Below are 15,533 nucleotides of genomic sequence, written 5' to 3'. Positions count from 1 at the left end.
CCCAAAAATGACAGACTTGGCGTTTGACTGGTTTTTGAAATAATCGATTCAATTAAGGGCACGGCCGCTTCTTTTCCAGTTCTAGCCCTTTCCTGTCCCATCGTCGCTATAAGACCTATCTGTGTCGGTGCGACATAAAGCCACTAGCAAAAAAAAAAAAGCGTGCAAGACTCACTTTATGGCGACCTAGGGTTGAGCATCTTGGACGATGGAAAACTCCTTGTGAAGAATTACCAGCTCTACATATGGAGTCCAGACGACTTGGGGATCTCTAAATATGTTGCGCTTGGGTGTTACTATGTGCAAGACCAATCTGCACAAGTGGGGATATTCGGTGGATTCTGTTTTGTGTGATTGTGGTGAAGTGCAGACTACAGCCATCTGCTAGACTGTCATCTTTGTCCTGCCATTATAAAGAGCTGGGCAGCAAGGAATGCACTCGACGTTGCTAATTTCTGGTGCACCACAGTAAGAACCATTATGCACAATTTATTTTTATTTATTTTCTATCGACATTTTTTGTACATCTTTATATGTAACTCTGCTTCTGACATGATATAAATAAATATAATCCAAGTTAATTGCAAGTTTTGCAGATGTCAAGACAACCTAGTGGAGTTTTTAAAAGCTGTAGAATCATCAACCTTGGAGCTGGCATCAAAGTCTTCTTAACCCAGTCCATGAGACGTCACAGGTGATCTGTGTCTACATGGATAAATCCTGTCAGGCACGTCCATGCCACGGGGTGGGCAACGGTACTGTAGTCGAAGCTACGGTAGCGGCCAAGTTCTGATGAGGACCCAGTCCCATGGGGTATAACATGGACCCCATGCATAGGGATACGCGTGAAGACCTTAACGGCAGTAAAGACATAAAATGAAAGTTTTCAGTACAGCTGAACTGATGGAGGAGGCAACCCATCTGTCTGCGGATAGTACAGAAGGAACCCGCTGCCTTGTGGGAAGAGGAGGGATCCTCAAAGGCTAAGGGAGTAAACACTGAAAGATAATCCTTCGATGCGTTAGGCTTAGCAGGTCGTGTGTTATTATGTGTTGCTTTCAATCTAAGAATGAGCCTCGGATGGAAGAATAAATAAAATTTAGGCCAAACTCCAGGTACCCTTGGAACAAATGACAACTCTCCAGGGTTTGAAGATAATCCTAGGAATACAGGAAGTAATATCGATGAACGACAAAATACTCGGACTGGACTAAAATACAAACATAAACTGAGAATAGGAACTCTAAACATCATAACTCTGACAGGCAAGAGTGAAGTCTGCAGATATGATGGAGAGAAGGAAGATTCATATACTGGGATTGAGTGAGACAAAATGGAAAGGGACAAATTCAAAATTATTAAGAGGAGGTTACACACTGTACTGGCATGGTAATAGAAAGGAAGCACGCAATGGAGTTGGTTTGGTACTCCACAACAACATCACAAATGTCACAGATGTTACCTTTGTAAATGACAGAATAATGAAAGCCAGAGTAAACTTAGGGAAGAATAGTTTTACAATAGTCCAAGTGTATGCCCCTCAGCAAGAATGCAGTGATGATGAGAAAACAGAGTTCCTCAGTGATTTGGAAGATCAAATAGCAGAAGACAGTGTTATGATAATTGGGGATCTGAATGAGGATCTGGATAAGAGTTTGTGATGGGCCATTTTGGATATGGAACAAGAAATGTAGAGGGCGAACATATTCTAAATGTGTGTGTAAGAAACAATTTTTTAATAAAGAATACATTCTTCAAAAAACGGGATAGCCATAAGATTACCAAATATGGCTGGGATGGGAAATCATGGACAGTTATTGATTATGTGCTAACTGATAAATTAATTGGAGAAAAACTGAGGGATACGAAAATTATCCCAAATGAAAGCTTGGACTGCGACCACAGACTTCTAGTAGTGGATCGAAATTGCACAGCTGAAGCGACGCCTGCAGTAAGGAGACTGCCAAAGATTAAAGAATGGAAACCAAAAAATGAAGAAATCAATAGATATTTTCAAAATCTGATAGCAACTAAATTGCCAAAATATGAGACAGGTAGTGTTGATGAAGAGTGGAAACCATTTAGAACAACAATAGTTAACAGTGCTATAGAGGTATGTGGTAAAATGAATAGTAAAGTCAAGGAGAAAGAAACAAGTTGGTGGAATGATAGAGTAAAGCATACAATTAAAGAAACAAAGCAAAGAAAAACAAAGATGTTGAGAAACATAATCAGGCTCAGGGAATTGTACGAAAGATGATGAAAAAATAGGAAGACTGGAACAGGAATAAGAAACTCCAGGTAAAAATAGTAATGAAATAAGAAAAGGAGAAGAGCTGGGAACTGTTTACCCAAAGAATTGAGGAAGGTAGTAAAGGAAATCAGAAAATGTTATGTCATATGGGTTAATGAAAAGTAAAACATCTAGAACACTATTGAAACAGAGGACGGGATCATTATCAGAGACATGGCAGGAATCAGAGAAGAGAGGAAGAGTTATTTTGTAAAATTATTGAATGGGGAGTGTGAACAAGAACAAGTTACCAAAGTCACTAATAATTACAAAAGGAACAACCTCCAATTACTTGGAAAGAGACAAAAATTGCCCTGAAGAAAATGAGAAGTCGAAAGTCAGCGGGAGCAGATAAATTAACAGCACATGATTAAAGCCGCTGGAATCCCTGGAATACAGTGGCTACATCGAACGCTGGGAGTTATATGGAAAGAGAACAAGTTGCCAGATGACTGTAAAAAGGAATTATATTACCACTGTTTAATAAAAGGAAGTAGAAGGAAGTGCACCAATTATAGAGGCATCACCCTTTTGTCCCTTTGCCTTTAGATAATGGAGAAGATTACAGAACAGAGACTGAGAGAAATAATGGAGGATCAGTTTGAAGAGGAACAACACAGATTTAGAAGAATAGAGGAACCACATATCTAGATTTTTCACTCAAGCAGCTAATGGAAAAATTTTGAGAAAAAAGGGAAGGACTTGATAATAATGGTTTTGGATTTGGAAAAAGCATTTGACAGGAAGGAGAGAGGAAAAATATAACATCCCAGAAGCACTAGTTGTATGATGGTTGTGAAAGTAGTGTGCAAGTAGGAGATGGAAGATCTCAGTGGTTTAAAACAAGAAGAGGTGTTCAAGAAGGGAGTTCTCTTTCCCCATTGCTCTTCATTTAACTCATGGATACTACTATAAAGGAACTCAAGGAAATAGATAAGGAAGATATTAATGCATGTGTTTTTGCTGATGATATTGCCATCTGGGGAGATACTGAGAGAGATGTTCAGAGGAGACTGGGTCTTTGGAACACCAAGTTTAAAGAATATAAGTTAACTGTGAGCAAGAGCAAAACAGTGGCACCGGGCGAGTTGGCCGTGCGGTTAAGAGCGTGCAGCTGTGAGCTCGCATCCGAGAGATAGTGGGTTCGAACCCCTCTGTCGGCAGGGCTGAAGATGGTTTCCCATTTTCACACCAGGCAAATGCTGGGGTTGTACCTTAATTAAGGCCATGGCTGCTTCCTTCCCATTCCTAGGCCTTTCCTGTCCCATCGTCACCATAAGACCTATCTGTGTCGGTGCAACGTAAAACACATAGGGGGGGAAAAAACAAAAGTGGCAATGAAAGTTAGCAGGACAAATATACCTTGTAACCTCAGCCTCGAGGGAGAGAAGATTGAATGTGTGAATACCTTTAAATATCTGGGGAGTACAATATCAAATGACAGAAGTACCAAGAACGAAGTGTTGAACAGGGTGCAAAAAGGATCCAACTTCTTCCATCAAGTACGGAACATAGTATGGGACATGCGAGGGCTAAACAGACCCTGTTTAAGACTTATCTCCTGCCCATCATAACATACAGTCTGGAGAGTTGCGTCACAAATAAAAAAGAAGTAAGTCAACTGCAAGCTGTTGAAATGAAGTTCCTCAGATCAGCTGTACAGAAAACAAGGAAGGACAGAATTAGGAATGATCAGATACAAAGAGATCTGCAGGTCAACCTGACCATGGAAGACGGGCTGAGTGTTGCAAAGCTGAAGTGGCTAGGACACATTAAGCAGATGCAGGAGACTCAAACACCAAGGAAGTATCTTGAAAAGATCATTCCATGATGAAGACCAATTAGACACCCTAGAGAAAGGTGGTAAGATCAGATAAGAGAAGACCTAGAGAAGAGAGGAGAAACATGGGATGCCCTAAGAGATAAAAGAAGCATATCAGGACCATAATAAATGGAAGCACATCATTCTTAAACATCCTACGCAGTTTGCTGGAAGGAATTCATGATGACGACGATGAGAATCATCAGACTATGTCCAGCTCAAAGGTGCAACGTCCAAGGGAAAGAGGAAAAGAACATCAATCCTTTGAAATGAAATGGCGTATGGCTTTTAGTGCCGGGAATGTCCGGGGACATGTTCGGCTTGCCAGGTGCAGGTTTTCTGATTTGATAGCCGTAGGCGACCTGTGCATCATGATGAGGATGAAATGATGATGAAGACAACATACACCCAGCCCCCATGCCAGTGAAATTAACCACTGATGGTTAAAATTCCCGAACCTGCCAGGAATCGAACCCGAGACCCCTATGACCAAAGGCCAGCATGCTAACCATTTAGCCATGGAGCCGGACAGGACAATCCCTTTGTCCGACCAGATAGAATGGTGTGGAATACATAAAGTAATAATCAGCTGGAAGTTGACTTTGATCTGGGGGAAAAAAAAAAAAAAAAAAAAAAAATGAAAAACACCTTTTCTGACGAAACAGATTTCTGTGGATTCTGAGAGCTTCAACAACTTGATACATGCCACTTCACGAAGTGATTAGGGAGAATTTAATTAGAGGCTTATTATTATGCTGTAGACATTACAACATCTAAACATGTTTTGGAGCTGTCTAGTGGTTGTGAACAGAAAGAGAGATTTTTTTTTTTTTTTTTTTTTTTTTTAATATTATTATTATTGATATATACAGTCGTATCAGCACACACGTTTTTAAAACATAACCGGTTTTCGGACACTAAGGTCCATCATCAGTGTTAATATTTAAATTTAATTTCACATAAGTGTGTCGTCAAAATGAGTTAAAAATGAGTTTAAATTTGTAGCCCTGTTGACATCAACTGTAAAATGAGAAAAAAGAAACCAAGTGTTAAAATTATGAAATCAATACATGTAAACTTACAATGTTGTTGTAAAAATTATGGACATACCATGTTAAGGCTGGCTTTCCTTCGTGCTCAGGCTGTTGGTCGAGTACTAACAAGCGTTCAGCTTTAACTACGGAACCGCACTGCAAGCACATGATGTTACGTCACCTCAAGGTTACGTAGTGAGCACCTGATGTTTACGTCAACTCAAGATTGTAAACAAGATGTTGCTTGCGGCTGTTTCATTTAAAATTTTATCTGGTTCCCTAGTCTGTGCTAAAAATATCTCAATGTTTTCACGTGTATTTAATTCAAATCCATAATTACCTTTAAAAATTAACTTCATGTCCTTTTCGATCCCTAAAAAGCTATGGTTATTGTTATAAATGTGTTGCGGAACACATTTATAACAATAACCATAGCTTTTTAGGGATCGAAAAGGACATGAAGTTAATTTTTAAAGGTAATTATGGATTTGAATTAAATACACGTGAAAACATTGAGATATTTTTAGCACAGACTAGGGAACCAGATAAAATTTTAAATGAAACAGCCGCAAGCAACATCTTGTTTACAATCTTGAGTTGACGTAAACATCAGGTGCTCACTACGTAACCTTGAGGTGACGTAACATCATGTGCTTGCAGTGCGGTTCCGTAGTTAAAGCTGAACGCTTGTTAGTACTCGACCAACAGCCTGAGCACGAAGGAAAGCCAGCCTTAACATGGTATGTCCATAATTTTTACAACAACATTGTAAGTTTACATGTATTGATTTCATAATTTTAACACTTGGTTTCTTTTTTCTCATTTTACAGTTGATGTCAACAGGGCTACAAATTTAAACTCATTTTTAACTCATTTTGACGACACACTTATGTGAAATTAAATTTAAATATTAACACTGATGATGGACCTTAGTGTCCGAAAACCGGTTATGTTTTAAAAACGTGTGTGCTGATACGACTGTATATATCAATAATAATAATAAAATAATTATATCAGCGCTGTCAAAATGGCTTTGATATTTTATAATGATTATAATTCAGAAAGAGAGACACCCACCAATCACCAGCTGTAGTTTATATCAATACAGCACAATCTCGAAACCAAATGCCACCATTCTTGTTTAAAATCACCATTTGGTTAAGCAATCATTCATAGTGTTTGGTATTCAGTATGGTTTGTGATCTTTTATATTTACTTCAGCAATTTTAATTTGCAAATACTGGTACAGTAAAACCTCATTAATTTGAAGTCGTTGGGACGCAAAAATCGGACTTTGAATTACGTGATTTTGAATTAACCGCCAAATCGTAATTAAAAAATTCCAACCCTTGCAGCGTCACAAAGTATTAACCTTGATTCACAGTTTAAACCTTTCAGATGCCATGGAGGGGGAAAAAACAAAGATTTCCAAAATGTATCTCTCCAACAAGGTGCATTTACAGTATTCAAATAATGCACTTGGAAAACTCACTGGCAAACATGACCTTATGCAATTAAATTTTAAAAAAAGAAAAAATGATTCAATGACAGGAAAAAAATCTATACTGGCTCCCCTGTGTAAGTGCTTTATTCATTGGATTACTGTACTGTATGCATTTCAGATGCCTTGTACTTGCACGGAAAGTACCCAATGCCCTTAAAACATCTTGGCTTATGGAACTTTCCAATGACGAAGGGAGAAAGTCTCTCACTTCCGTCTGTCCAATTGTTGTCGCGTCACAACAAATTCTAAGACCCATTAGTGATTGCAATCACCTTGGTTCTCAGTTTAAACCTTTCAAATGCCATGGAAAACACTATTTCCGAAATGTATCCAACAAGGTGCATTTACATTATTCAATAATGCACTTGGATGAAACACTGGCAAATAACCTCACGCAACGAAAGAAAAAAAACACAATTCAATGATGGGGACAAATTTTGTTAACTCTCCCGTGCAAATGCTTTATCTGTTGGATTACTGTACCGTTTGCATTTTAGATGCCTTGTACTTGCATGGAAAGTGCCCGACGCCCTTAAAACATCTTGGCTTATGAAACTTTCATATGACGAGGGAAGGAAGTCTCTCGCTTCCGTGTGCATTGTAACACAGTAGTGACTCCTACCCTTTACGATTTCACAGCTGGCATTTCTCTCCTTTAACACCGTAAGTCCGTTTGGACTCGGCATAAAAAAAAAAAAAAAAAAAAAAAAAGTTTCATTGGCACTGACAATATTGTTTGGTGCGAACGAATTGATTATATGAGCCACACTTTCTCGTCAACTTTCGTCATCGCCAGTGTTCACGGATTATGTTTTTCCATACACTGCCTGTTACATAATATTGTGGCATTCCTCAAAACACTGAATACAAAAGAATTATAATTTCACTCGAACCTAGCACATATGAAGCACACTGTAGACACATTGAAGTGAGTGAAAGTGCGGAAAGCTAACCCTGCACGTTCCAGAAGACACGTTCTTTCATGACGCAGATAAATTTTGAATTTAAATTACTCTATAAAATACTATTTTTTTAAATTTAAAGGCAGTTTTGAATTATAAGCCTGAATTTCGGCAATGGGACCGACATTGTTCTTCAAATTACGAATTATCCATATTTCAAATTAAACAATTTAAATAACCTTCAAAATCATACCTCATGTTTCCGGAAATGAGAGCTTCTTTGAATTAGGCAACATTTTGAATTAACCGATTTTGAATTATCGAGGTTCTACTGTATTTATTTCTAGTTTTTGTCTCTCTAGCCGTGATATGAAGAAAGGTCAACTTCTGGAGCTTGTGAAGGAAAATAAACTCCAATAACCGGTGTTTGTTGAGCACGAAATTTCAAGAAGTCATGTGAAAGGAGTAATTAGACTTCTGCCCTATCACTGGCACTTTTAATGTACTCAAGAAGACTTGGGCTCAGACTAAGGGTTGTGTTGCAGTGTATGAATATGTGGAGAGTGTCTTTGCCCTTATTTTGTTTTCATGCTTGTTATGTTCCTTTTATTACTCTCTCCCTTGAAACTGATCTGCCATTGTGTTTTTCATGTATTCCTATTGATCTTCCTGTGACTGTATTTGTTACTTGTTCCTTTACTTTTGTAGCCTACAGGCCACAAAAATTGTTTCCTTTAGCACCTAATAGTAAACTCACATTACATTTTAAAAAGTATAATAATGGTGTATGGCCTCCGGAGAGGCCTGGTGTGGGTTTTTTCTCGTAGACGGCCTATTAGGCGACCTGCATGTCTGTGAAGCTGAGGGCCCTACCTAGGATGATTTCTAATGCTGAATACGCCACACACACCCAGCCCCTGACCCATTGGAATTAACCAATTAAGGTTAAAATCCACGACCCAGATGGGAATCGAACCCGAGACCCTCTGGACCAAAGGACAGCACGCCAACCATTTAGCCATGGAGCTGGACAAAAAATAAAAAAAATAAAAAATAAAAAAAAAATAGTAATATGATAATTACCTTAAAGAAAGAGAATATTGTTCGGACATCTTCCTCAAATCCCATGTCGATCATCCTGTCAGCTTCATCCATGCATAAATACCTGAAATTTAGAGAGGAATGCTGAAATTAGTGGAAATAAGGGATATAAAGTGGGCTAGCACAAGTGGCTGGTTTATGAATATCAGGTTACTTCCAATTTACAGTTCAGAAAGGTGAAAGGGAATTCCTGGGAGTAAGGAGATGAGCCTTTTTTTTTTTTTTTTAAATAATGATATTTGTTTGGGGCATCGACCTATGAAGATCTTTTGCCCCTACTTGCACCATACGTGAGAAACCTGCGTGTATTATGTAAATGACGGAAGTGTAAAGTGTTGAATGTGAGGAGAGGAACATTAACGACGACACAAACACCCAGTCCCCAAGCCAGGGATATTAATCATTTACAATTAAAAACCCCTGACCCGGCCAGGAATTGAACCCGGGGCCGCCGGGTAGCAGGCAGACGCGTTGTCCCCTACGTCATAGGGCCAGACAAGGAGATGAGCTGCTTCACTAAGCAGTATATTTTGAGCTGTTGGAAGAGAGATGGTGTGGTATGAAATTGGGAGACGAATAAGCTTGAATTGAGTTTTTAAAAGAGAAAGATCATACCACGAAGATGAAGTTGGAATTCATGACGACAAAACTGAGAAAATATTCATTTATAGGAAGAGAATTGATAGGAAGATACGGAATTGGAGAAAGAAATGAACGGGGGAACAGGCTTCTTGAGTTTGCAATTCAAAACAGGTTCACTATAACTAATACAGTCTTCAAGCATCACATACGGCACATGTACACATGGACATCGCCTGATGGTCAATATAAAAATCAGATTGACTACATCTTGATCAGTTCAAGATGGAGGTCTTCTGTAATGGACACCAAAACTTGTCCAGGTGCAGTATGTGGCAGTGATCATCAGCTTCTTAGAACAGAAATAAGAATAAAACTTCAAACACCAGTTAAAAGATCATACAGGATACCACAAGTAGTTAATATGTCATCTTTGAAGGAATCATTGGCGCGAAGAGCCTCCATATTACAGGATCCAATAACAACTGCAGAAGGGCTGTGGAATGTGACAAAAAACTGGATAGAGTCCTCTTTGAATGAATCTCGAGTACCAAATACTAGAAGGCAACAGTGGATCTCTGACTTGAGCCTTCAGCTTGTAGAAGAAAGAAGGTGCCTTAAAAAATCTGGCATTAACACTAAAGAAAAAAGAGAGCTAATGTCTGATCTTGATAGAAGGATTCAGTCTTCTTGTAGAAGAGATAAGAATAATTTCCTTAGTAACATTTGTTTTGAGATTGAAGACCATGCAAATCAAAACCACAGCAAGGATCTTTTTGACAAAATTAGAATAATCACTCGAGAATTCAAGCCATATTCCTGGAATATACAGAACTCAAAGGGGGATGATGTTGTGGATATAGAGAATGTTCTGGAAACATGGAGATTATACTGCCAGGATCTATACAGTGAACAATGTAATGCACAAGACCAAGTGAAGATAGACAAGCAGTCAGATCCTGAACCTGACATCCTCCGAGATGAAGTAGAAATGGCTTTGAAAATGCTGAGAACTGGAAAAGCGTGTGGACCTGATGGAATAAGTGCAGAAGTCTTGAAAGCTACAGACGGTGCTGGAATTGAAATGCTGTTGAAAATCTGCCAAGCAATATGGAATTCTAGAAGATGGCCCGAGGAATGGGTACAGTCAATCTTTGTCCCAATCCACAAGAAAGGATCGAGGAAAAAATGTGAAAATTATCGCTTAATTGCTTTGATTTCACATGCCAGTAAAGTTATGCTTCATATCCTGCACAAGCGACTCCGGGCATTTCTAGAGTATCAAATTCCTGAAGTCCAGACTGGATTTATGAAAGGAAAAGGTACTCGAGAACAGATCTTAAGCCTAAGACAAATCATAGAAAAGGCTAGAGAATTCAATGTTCCAGTATATCTGTGCTTTATTGACTACCAAAAGGCCTTTGATACTGTCAAATGGAACCATCTTTGGAAAATTTTGGATGACATGGGTTTGCCACTCCATTTTATTGATCCCCTCAAGTCCTTGTATAAGGAAAATACAGCCACTGTGAAGATTCAAAACAAACAGTCTCAGCAGTTTCGTACAAGGGCTGGAGTTCGCCAGGGATGTATCCTGTCACCGTTACTTTTCAATATCTATGGTGAATATGCAATGAGAACTGCATTAGAAGGCTGGGACAAAGGGTTTTCCATTGGGGGATGCAAGATCAACAATTTGAGATTTGCTGATGACACCACCTTGATAGCATCATCTGAAGAAGAGTTGACAGAGCTGATCAAGAGAGTAGAGGAAGCAAGCCTAGAAATTGGATTACGCCTAAATCGACAGAAAACCAAAGTCATGATTGTTGATCGTAAGAACAACAACAGTCCACATATCAAACAGATTGGAGGGTGTGAAGTTGTACATCAGTATGTATACCTAGGCTCCTTACTATCCAATTCTGGTGGTTCCAAGGATGAAATAAAGCGCAGAATTGAAATAGCAAAGGTAGCAATGATCCGTCTGCGGAAGATCTGGAAAGATAACAACATCAGCATTAAGACAAAAAAGAAGCTCGTTGAATCTCTAGTCTTCTCAGTCTTCTTGTATGGCGCAGAGACGTGGACCATCCTCAAACGTGATCGTGAACGGATAGAAAGCTTTGAAATGCGGTGCTGGAGGAAAATGTTAAGGATTCCTTGGACAGCTCATCGCACGAACACATCAATCCTGAACCAACTTCAGATAAAAGGTCGTCTATCGTGTAAGGTCTCTCAACGAATTGTACGCTACTTTGGACATATAATGCGCCGAGATGGTAGTCTACAAAAGCTGATTGTTGAGGGCAAAGTCCAGGGAACCAGACAACGAGGACGAATACCAACGCGATGGATTGACATGGTGAACGGCCCCCTACAGTGTTCTCTCAGAGTAACCACATTGAAAGCTTTAGATAGGGAAGAATGGCGGAGTATGGTTCATCGGCTAGAGGGCTGAATATTGTGATAGTCACGACGCCTCAGTCATGAGGCAAAACGAAGAAGAAGAATAGGAAGAGAGATTAGGGAATACTTGACCAATTTCCATCAATTTCCAGCTCCCTTGAAATCATTTAAGAAAAGACTAGTATTAGAAAGGAACAAACAAGTGTTGATTCAAGTCATATATAAGACAGATGGACAGGAGGAACAAGAAAAGGAATACAAAATAGGACAAACACATAAAAAGGTCAATGTGTGATGGAGGAGCAACAGAAAAAGGAGATTATCTCTATATTTTCTTACAATGATGTCATCAAATTGATATGCTCTCTTCTCATCAATCATGCATCTCTTCTCAGCCCCTGACAAGCTCGTTTCTACTTCCCAGCTTCATCAGGAGGGCGGACTTCAACACTCTTTGAGGGGCGATCTTCACAGATCTTCAGTCTTGACGCGGGAGGTGCAGGATAAGTACTGGGAAAGGGAAGAAACATTTTGTGGTCCTTTTCTTGTTCCTCCTTCTGTCTGTCTGTCTATGCATGATAAGAAAAGACTAGGTAAATAACTGATAGGGAATCTGCCACCTGGGTGACAGTGCTAAATGGAGATCAGTGGTGATTGGTTGATACATGATACTAGCAAAATACAGTCAACTAATTCCTGCATTATAATATTTCTATAAAAATTAAATTCAAAATGATACAATAAAAGCTAATTATCAAATTGTACTGTTAACTGAACAAATGATCCAGTATTGACAAAGCCTGCAGGACACTCGTAAAATACAAACACGGCCTTATTTAAGGCGTGATCAAAAAGTTTCCGTTTGAGGGCGTTGCTGCAGCGGACATGCAACATAGCGCGACTCCGATGCGGGTGTATAAGCGCCGACATGTAGGCAAAGGGATTAATGTGGCAATCGTGTCGTGCCGTGATGCACGCATTAAATGTGGCCACGTGAACTTGGCAACAGTATTACCAAATGCGTCCAAACAGGAACAACATGCTGTTATTCTGTTCTTGGCTGCCAAAGGACAAACACGGGTGGACATCCTTCGGAGAATGAAGACTGTGTATGGGGCAGCATCTCTGTCGAAAACCATCGTTGTGGAATGGTGCACCAAGATCTGTGCAGGTCACGTTTTGATACAAGACGCCTGTCGATCTGCGAGACCAGCCTCATCCATTACGGACAACAACAAGTAGGCGGTGGATGAGGCGATTAGGGCGGCCCCACGGTCCCGATCCCTCCCCATGCGATTATCACGCCTTCAGTCCCCTCAAAGAGGCCTTGAAGGGTCAATGCTTTCTGTCGGAGGAGGATGTGCAGCAGGTAACGGTGTTTTACCACACAGGGATCTTCAACCTGGTGCATCGGTGGGATGAGTGCCTCAACGCTCATGGCGATTTTGCCTGATTGGCATCCCAATTCAGGATTGTACAGCCATCGAACGGAAACTTTTTGATTACTCCTTATATCTTGGACGACACTACCTTTCTAGTACATGTGTATGTGAAGGATCTGATAATGGTGCCTGGCCTATGATAGTGTCCCCAGAGAAAATATTTTGAGAATATCTAAAATAACCGAACCAACAACTGTGGGAACACAGGATGAAACGAGCCAGCCTGCGAGCTACGATCGTCAAGACTGGGCGAGTTGGTCGTACGGTTAGGGGGTTGCAGCTGTGAGCTTGCATCCGGGAGACAGTGGGTTTGAACCACAATGTCAGCAGCCCTGAAGATGGATTTCCGTGGTTGGTTTCCCATTTTCACACCAGGCAAATGCTGGGGCTGTACCTTAATTGAGGTCACAGCCACTTCCTTCCCACTCCCAGGCCTTTCCTATCCCATCCTTACCATAAGAACTATCTGTGTCAGTGCAATTGAAAAAAAAGAAAAGATCGTTATGGCGTCAAGTCTACAAGGTGTGACACAGTGGTTATTCGGTTTGAGTCTTTTGGGAGGAAAAGAATGTCACCATCAGAATATTGGCTAGCAAGGTATAAAAGTGGTGGTATTCAATATTTCTAATCACTTGTTGGCTGCTGCTTATTTCCAAACATACAAATCCTCCTGCTTACAATCCACAAGCACTGAATACTGTTTGTGCTTGTACTTTTGATGACTGAACAAACCACTACACTCGATGGATGGAAGAGTACGAGGCTGCAACTGTGGAGTATGTGTAACTGTTGTTTAACCTCTTTATGCCTGCGATGCTCTTGCTCGAACAGTTCAACGGCAGAAGAGGTGGTTGGGGGGTTAAAGGGAGCGATCCTTGGCAAGTGTGTCCTAGGTTTGGCGGTTGCTTTTTTTCACCTTCATGGTTTGTTTACAATGGTCATTATAACGCTTCAAAGGGCTATGGCAGGGTCTTGTGCCTAAGAAGAGATCATCATACAAGAATTGACGAAGAAGCCTGGTGTCACTCATACAGCACACATGCCCACTCCACTGAAGCCAATGGTAGAGGCTTCTACATTGTTCATGCACACAAGTTTCTGATGATGAAACCATTTCAAGTTTCTTGATGTCACAGTGGTACAGAGTCCAGGTTTTACATCACCCATAAAGGTTAGGCTTTTTTTTTTTCTTCTCAATATAAAAGGAAATCATCCTGGTGGTGTTGCAAACAGCCAAACTCATGGGGAGGAGGAAAATGATGTTGGTGAAATTACGCTTGAGGAAGTGGAGAGGTGGTAAAAAAACTCCATTGTCATAAGGCAGCAGAAACAGATGAAATTAGACCTGAAATGGTGAATTATAGTGGGAAGGCAGGGATTAAATGGCTTCATAGAGTAGTGAAATTAGTGTGGAGTGTTGGTAAGGTACCTTCAGATTGGACAAGAGCAGTAATTGCACCTATCTAAGCAAGGAAACAGGAAGGATTGCAACAACTATCGAGGTATCTCATTGATTAGTATACCAGGCAAAGTATTCACTGGCATCTTGGAAGGGAGGGTGCGATCAGTCGTTGAGAGGAAGTTGGATGAAAACCAGTGTGGTTTCAGACCACAGAGAGGCTATCAGGATCAGGTTTTCAGTATGCGCCAGGTAATTGAAAAATGCTACGAGAAGAATAGGCAGTTGTGTTTATGTTTCGTAGATCTAGAGAAAGCATATGACAGGGTACCGAGGGAAAAGATGTTCACTATACTGGGGGACTATGGAATTAAAGGTAGATTATTAAAATCAATCAGTCATTTATGTTGACAATTGGGCTTCAGTGAGAATTGATGGTAGAATGAGTTCTTGGTTCAGGGTACTTACAGGGGTTAGACAAGGCTGTAATCTTTCACCTTTGCTGTTCGTAGTTTACATAGATCATCTGCTGAAAGGTATAAAATGGCAGGGAGGGATTCACTTAGGTGGAAATGTAGTAAGCAGTTTGGCCTATGCTGACGACTTGGTCTTAATGGCAGATTGTGCCGAAAGCCTGCAGTCTAATATCTTGGAACTTGAAAATAGGTGCAATGAGTATGGTATGAAAATTAGCCTCTCGAAGACTAAATTGATGTCAGTAGGTAAGAAATTCAACAGAACTGAATGTCAGATTGGTGATACAAAGCTAGAAGAGGTAGAAAATTTCAAGTATTTAGGTTGTGTGTTCTCCCAGGATGGTAATATAGCAAGTGAGATTGAATCAAGGTGTAGTAAAGCTAACGCAGTGAGCTCGCAGTTGCGATCAGCAGTATTCTGGAAGAAGGAAGTCAGCTCCCAGACGAAACTATCTTTACATCGGTCTGTTTTCAGACCAACTTTGCTTTATGGGAGCAATAAGTTAGAAGTAACAGACATGAAAGTAGCAAGAATGATTGCTGGTACAAACATGTGGGAACAATGGCAGGAG

The 15,533-nt window shown here is 40.2% G+C and overlaps 1 protein-coding gene across 1 annotated transcript in view; it reads right to left on the bottom strand.

The window, feature by feature from the left end:
* Window positions 1-15,533, bottom strand: part of abs (ATP-dependent RNA helicase abstrakt) — a 90,700-nt gene that overhangs the window by 15,058 nt on the left and 60,109 nt on the right. Inside the window, exon 9 of the mRNA XM_067138733.2 lies at window positions 8,639-8,720. Within this exon, the coding sequence (XP_066994834.2) occupies window positions 8,639-8,720 (82 nt within the window). The remainder of the gene's footprint in view (window positions 1-8,638; window positions 8,721-15,533) is intronic.

Source organism: Anabrus simplex, chromosome 1 (genome assembly GCF_040414725.1).
Source record: "Anabrus simplex isolate iqAnaSimp1 chromosome 1, ASM4041472v1, whole genome shotgun sequence".
Classification (NCBI taxonomy): Eukaryota; Metazoa; Arthropoda; class Insecta; order Orthoptera; family Tettigoniidae; genus Anabrus; species Anabrus simplex.
The sequence above is the reverse complement of the archived record's forward strand: the minus strand, read 5'-3'. Positions and strand labels throughout refer to the sequence as shown.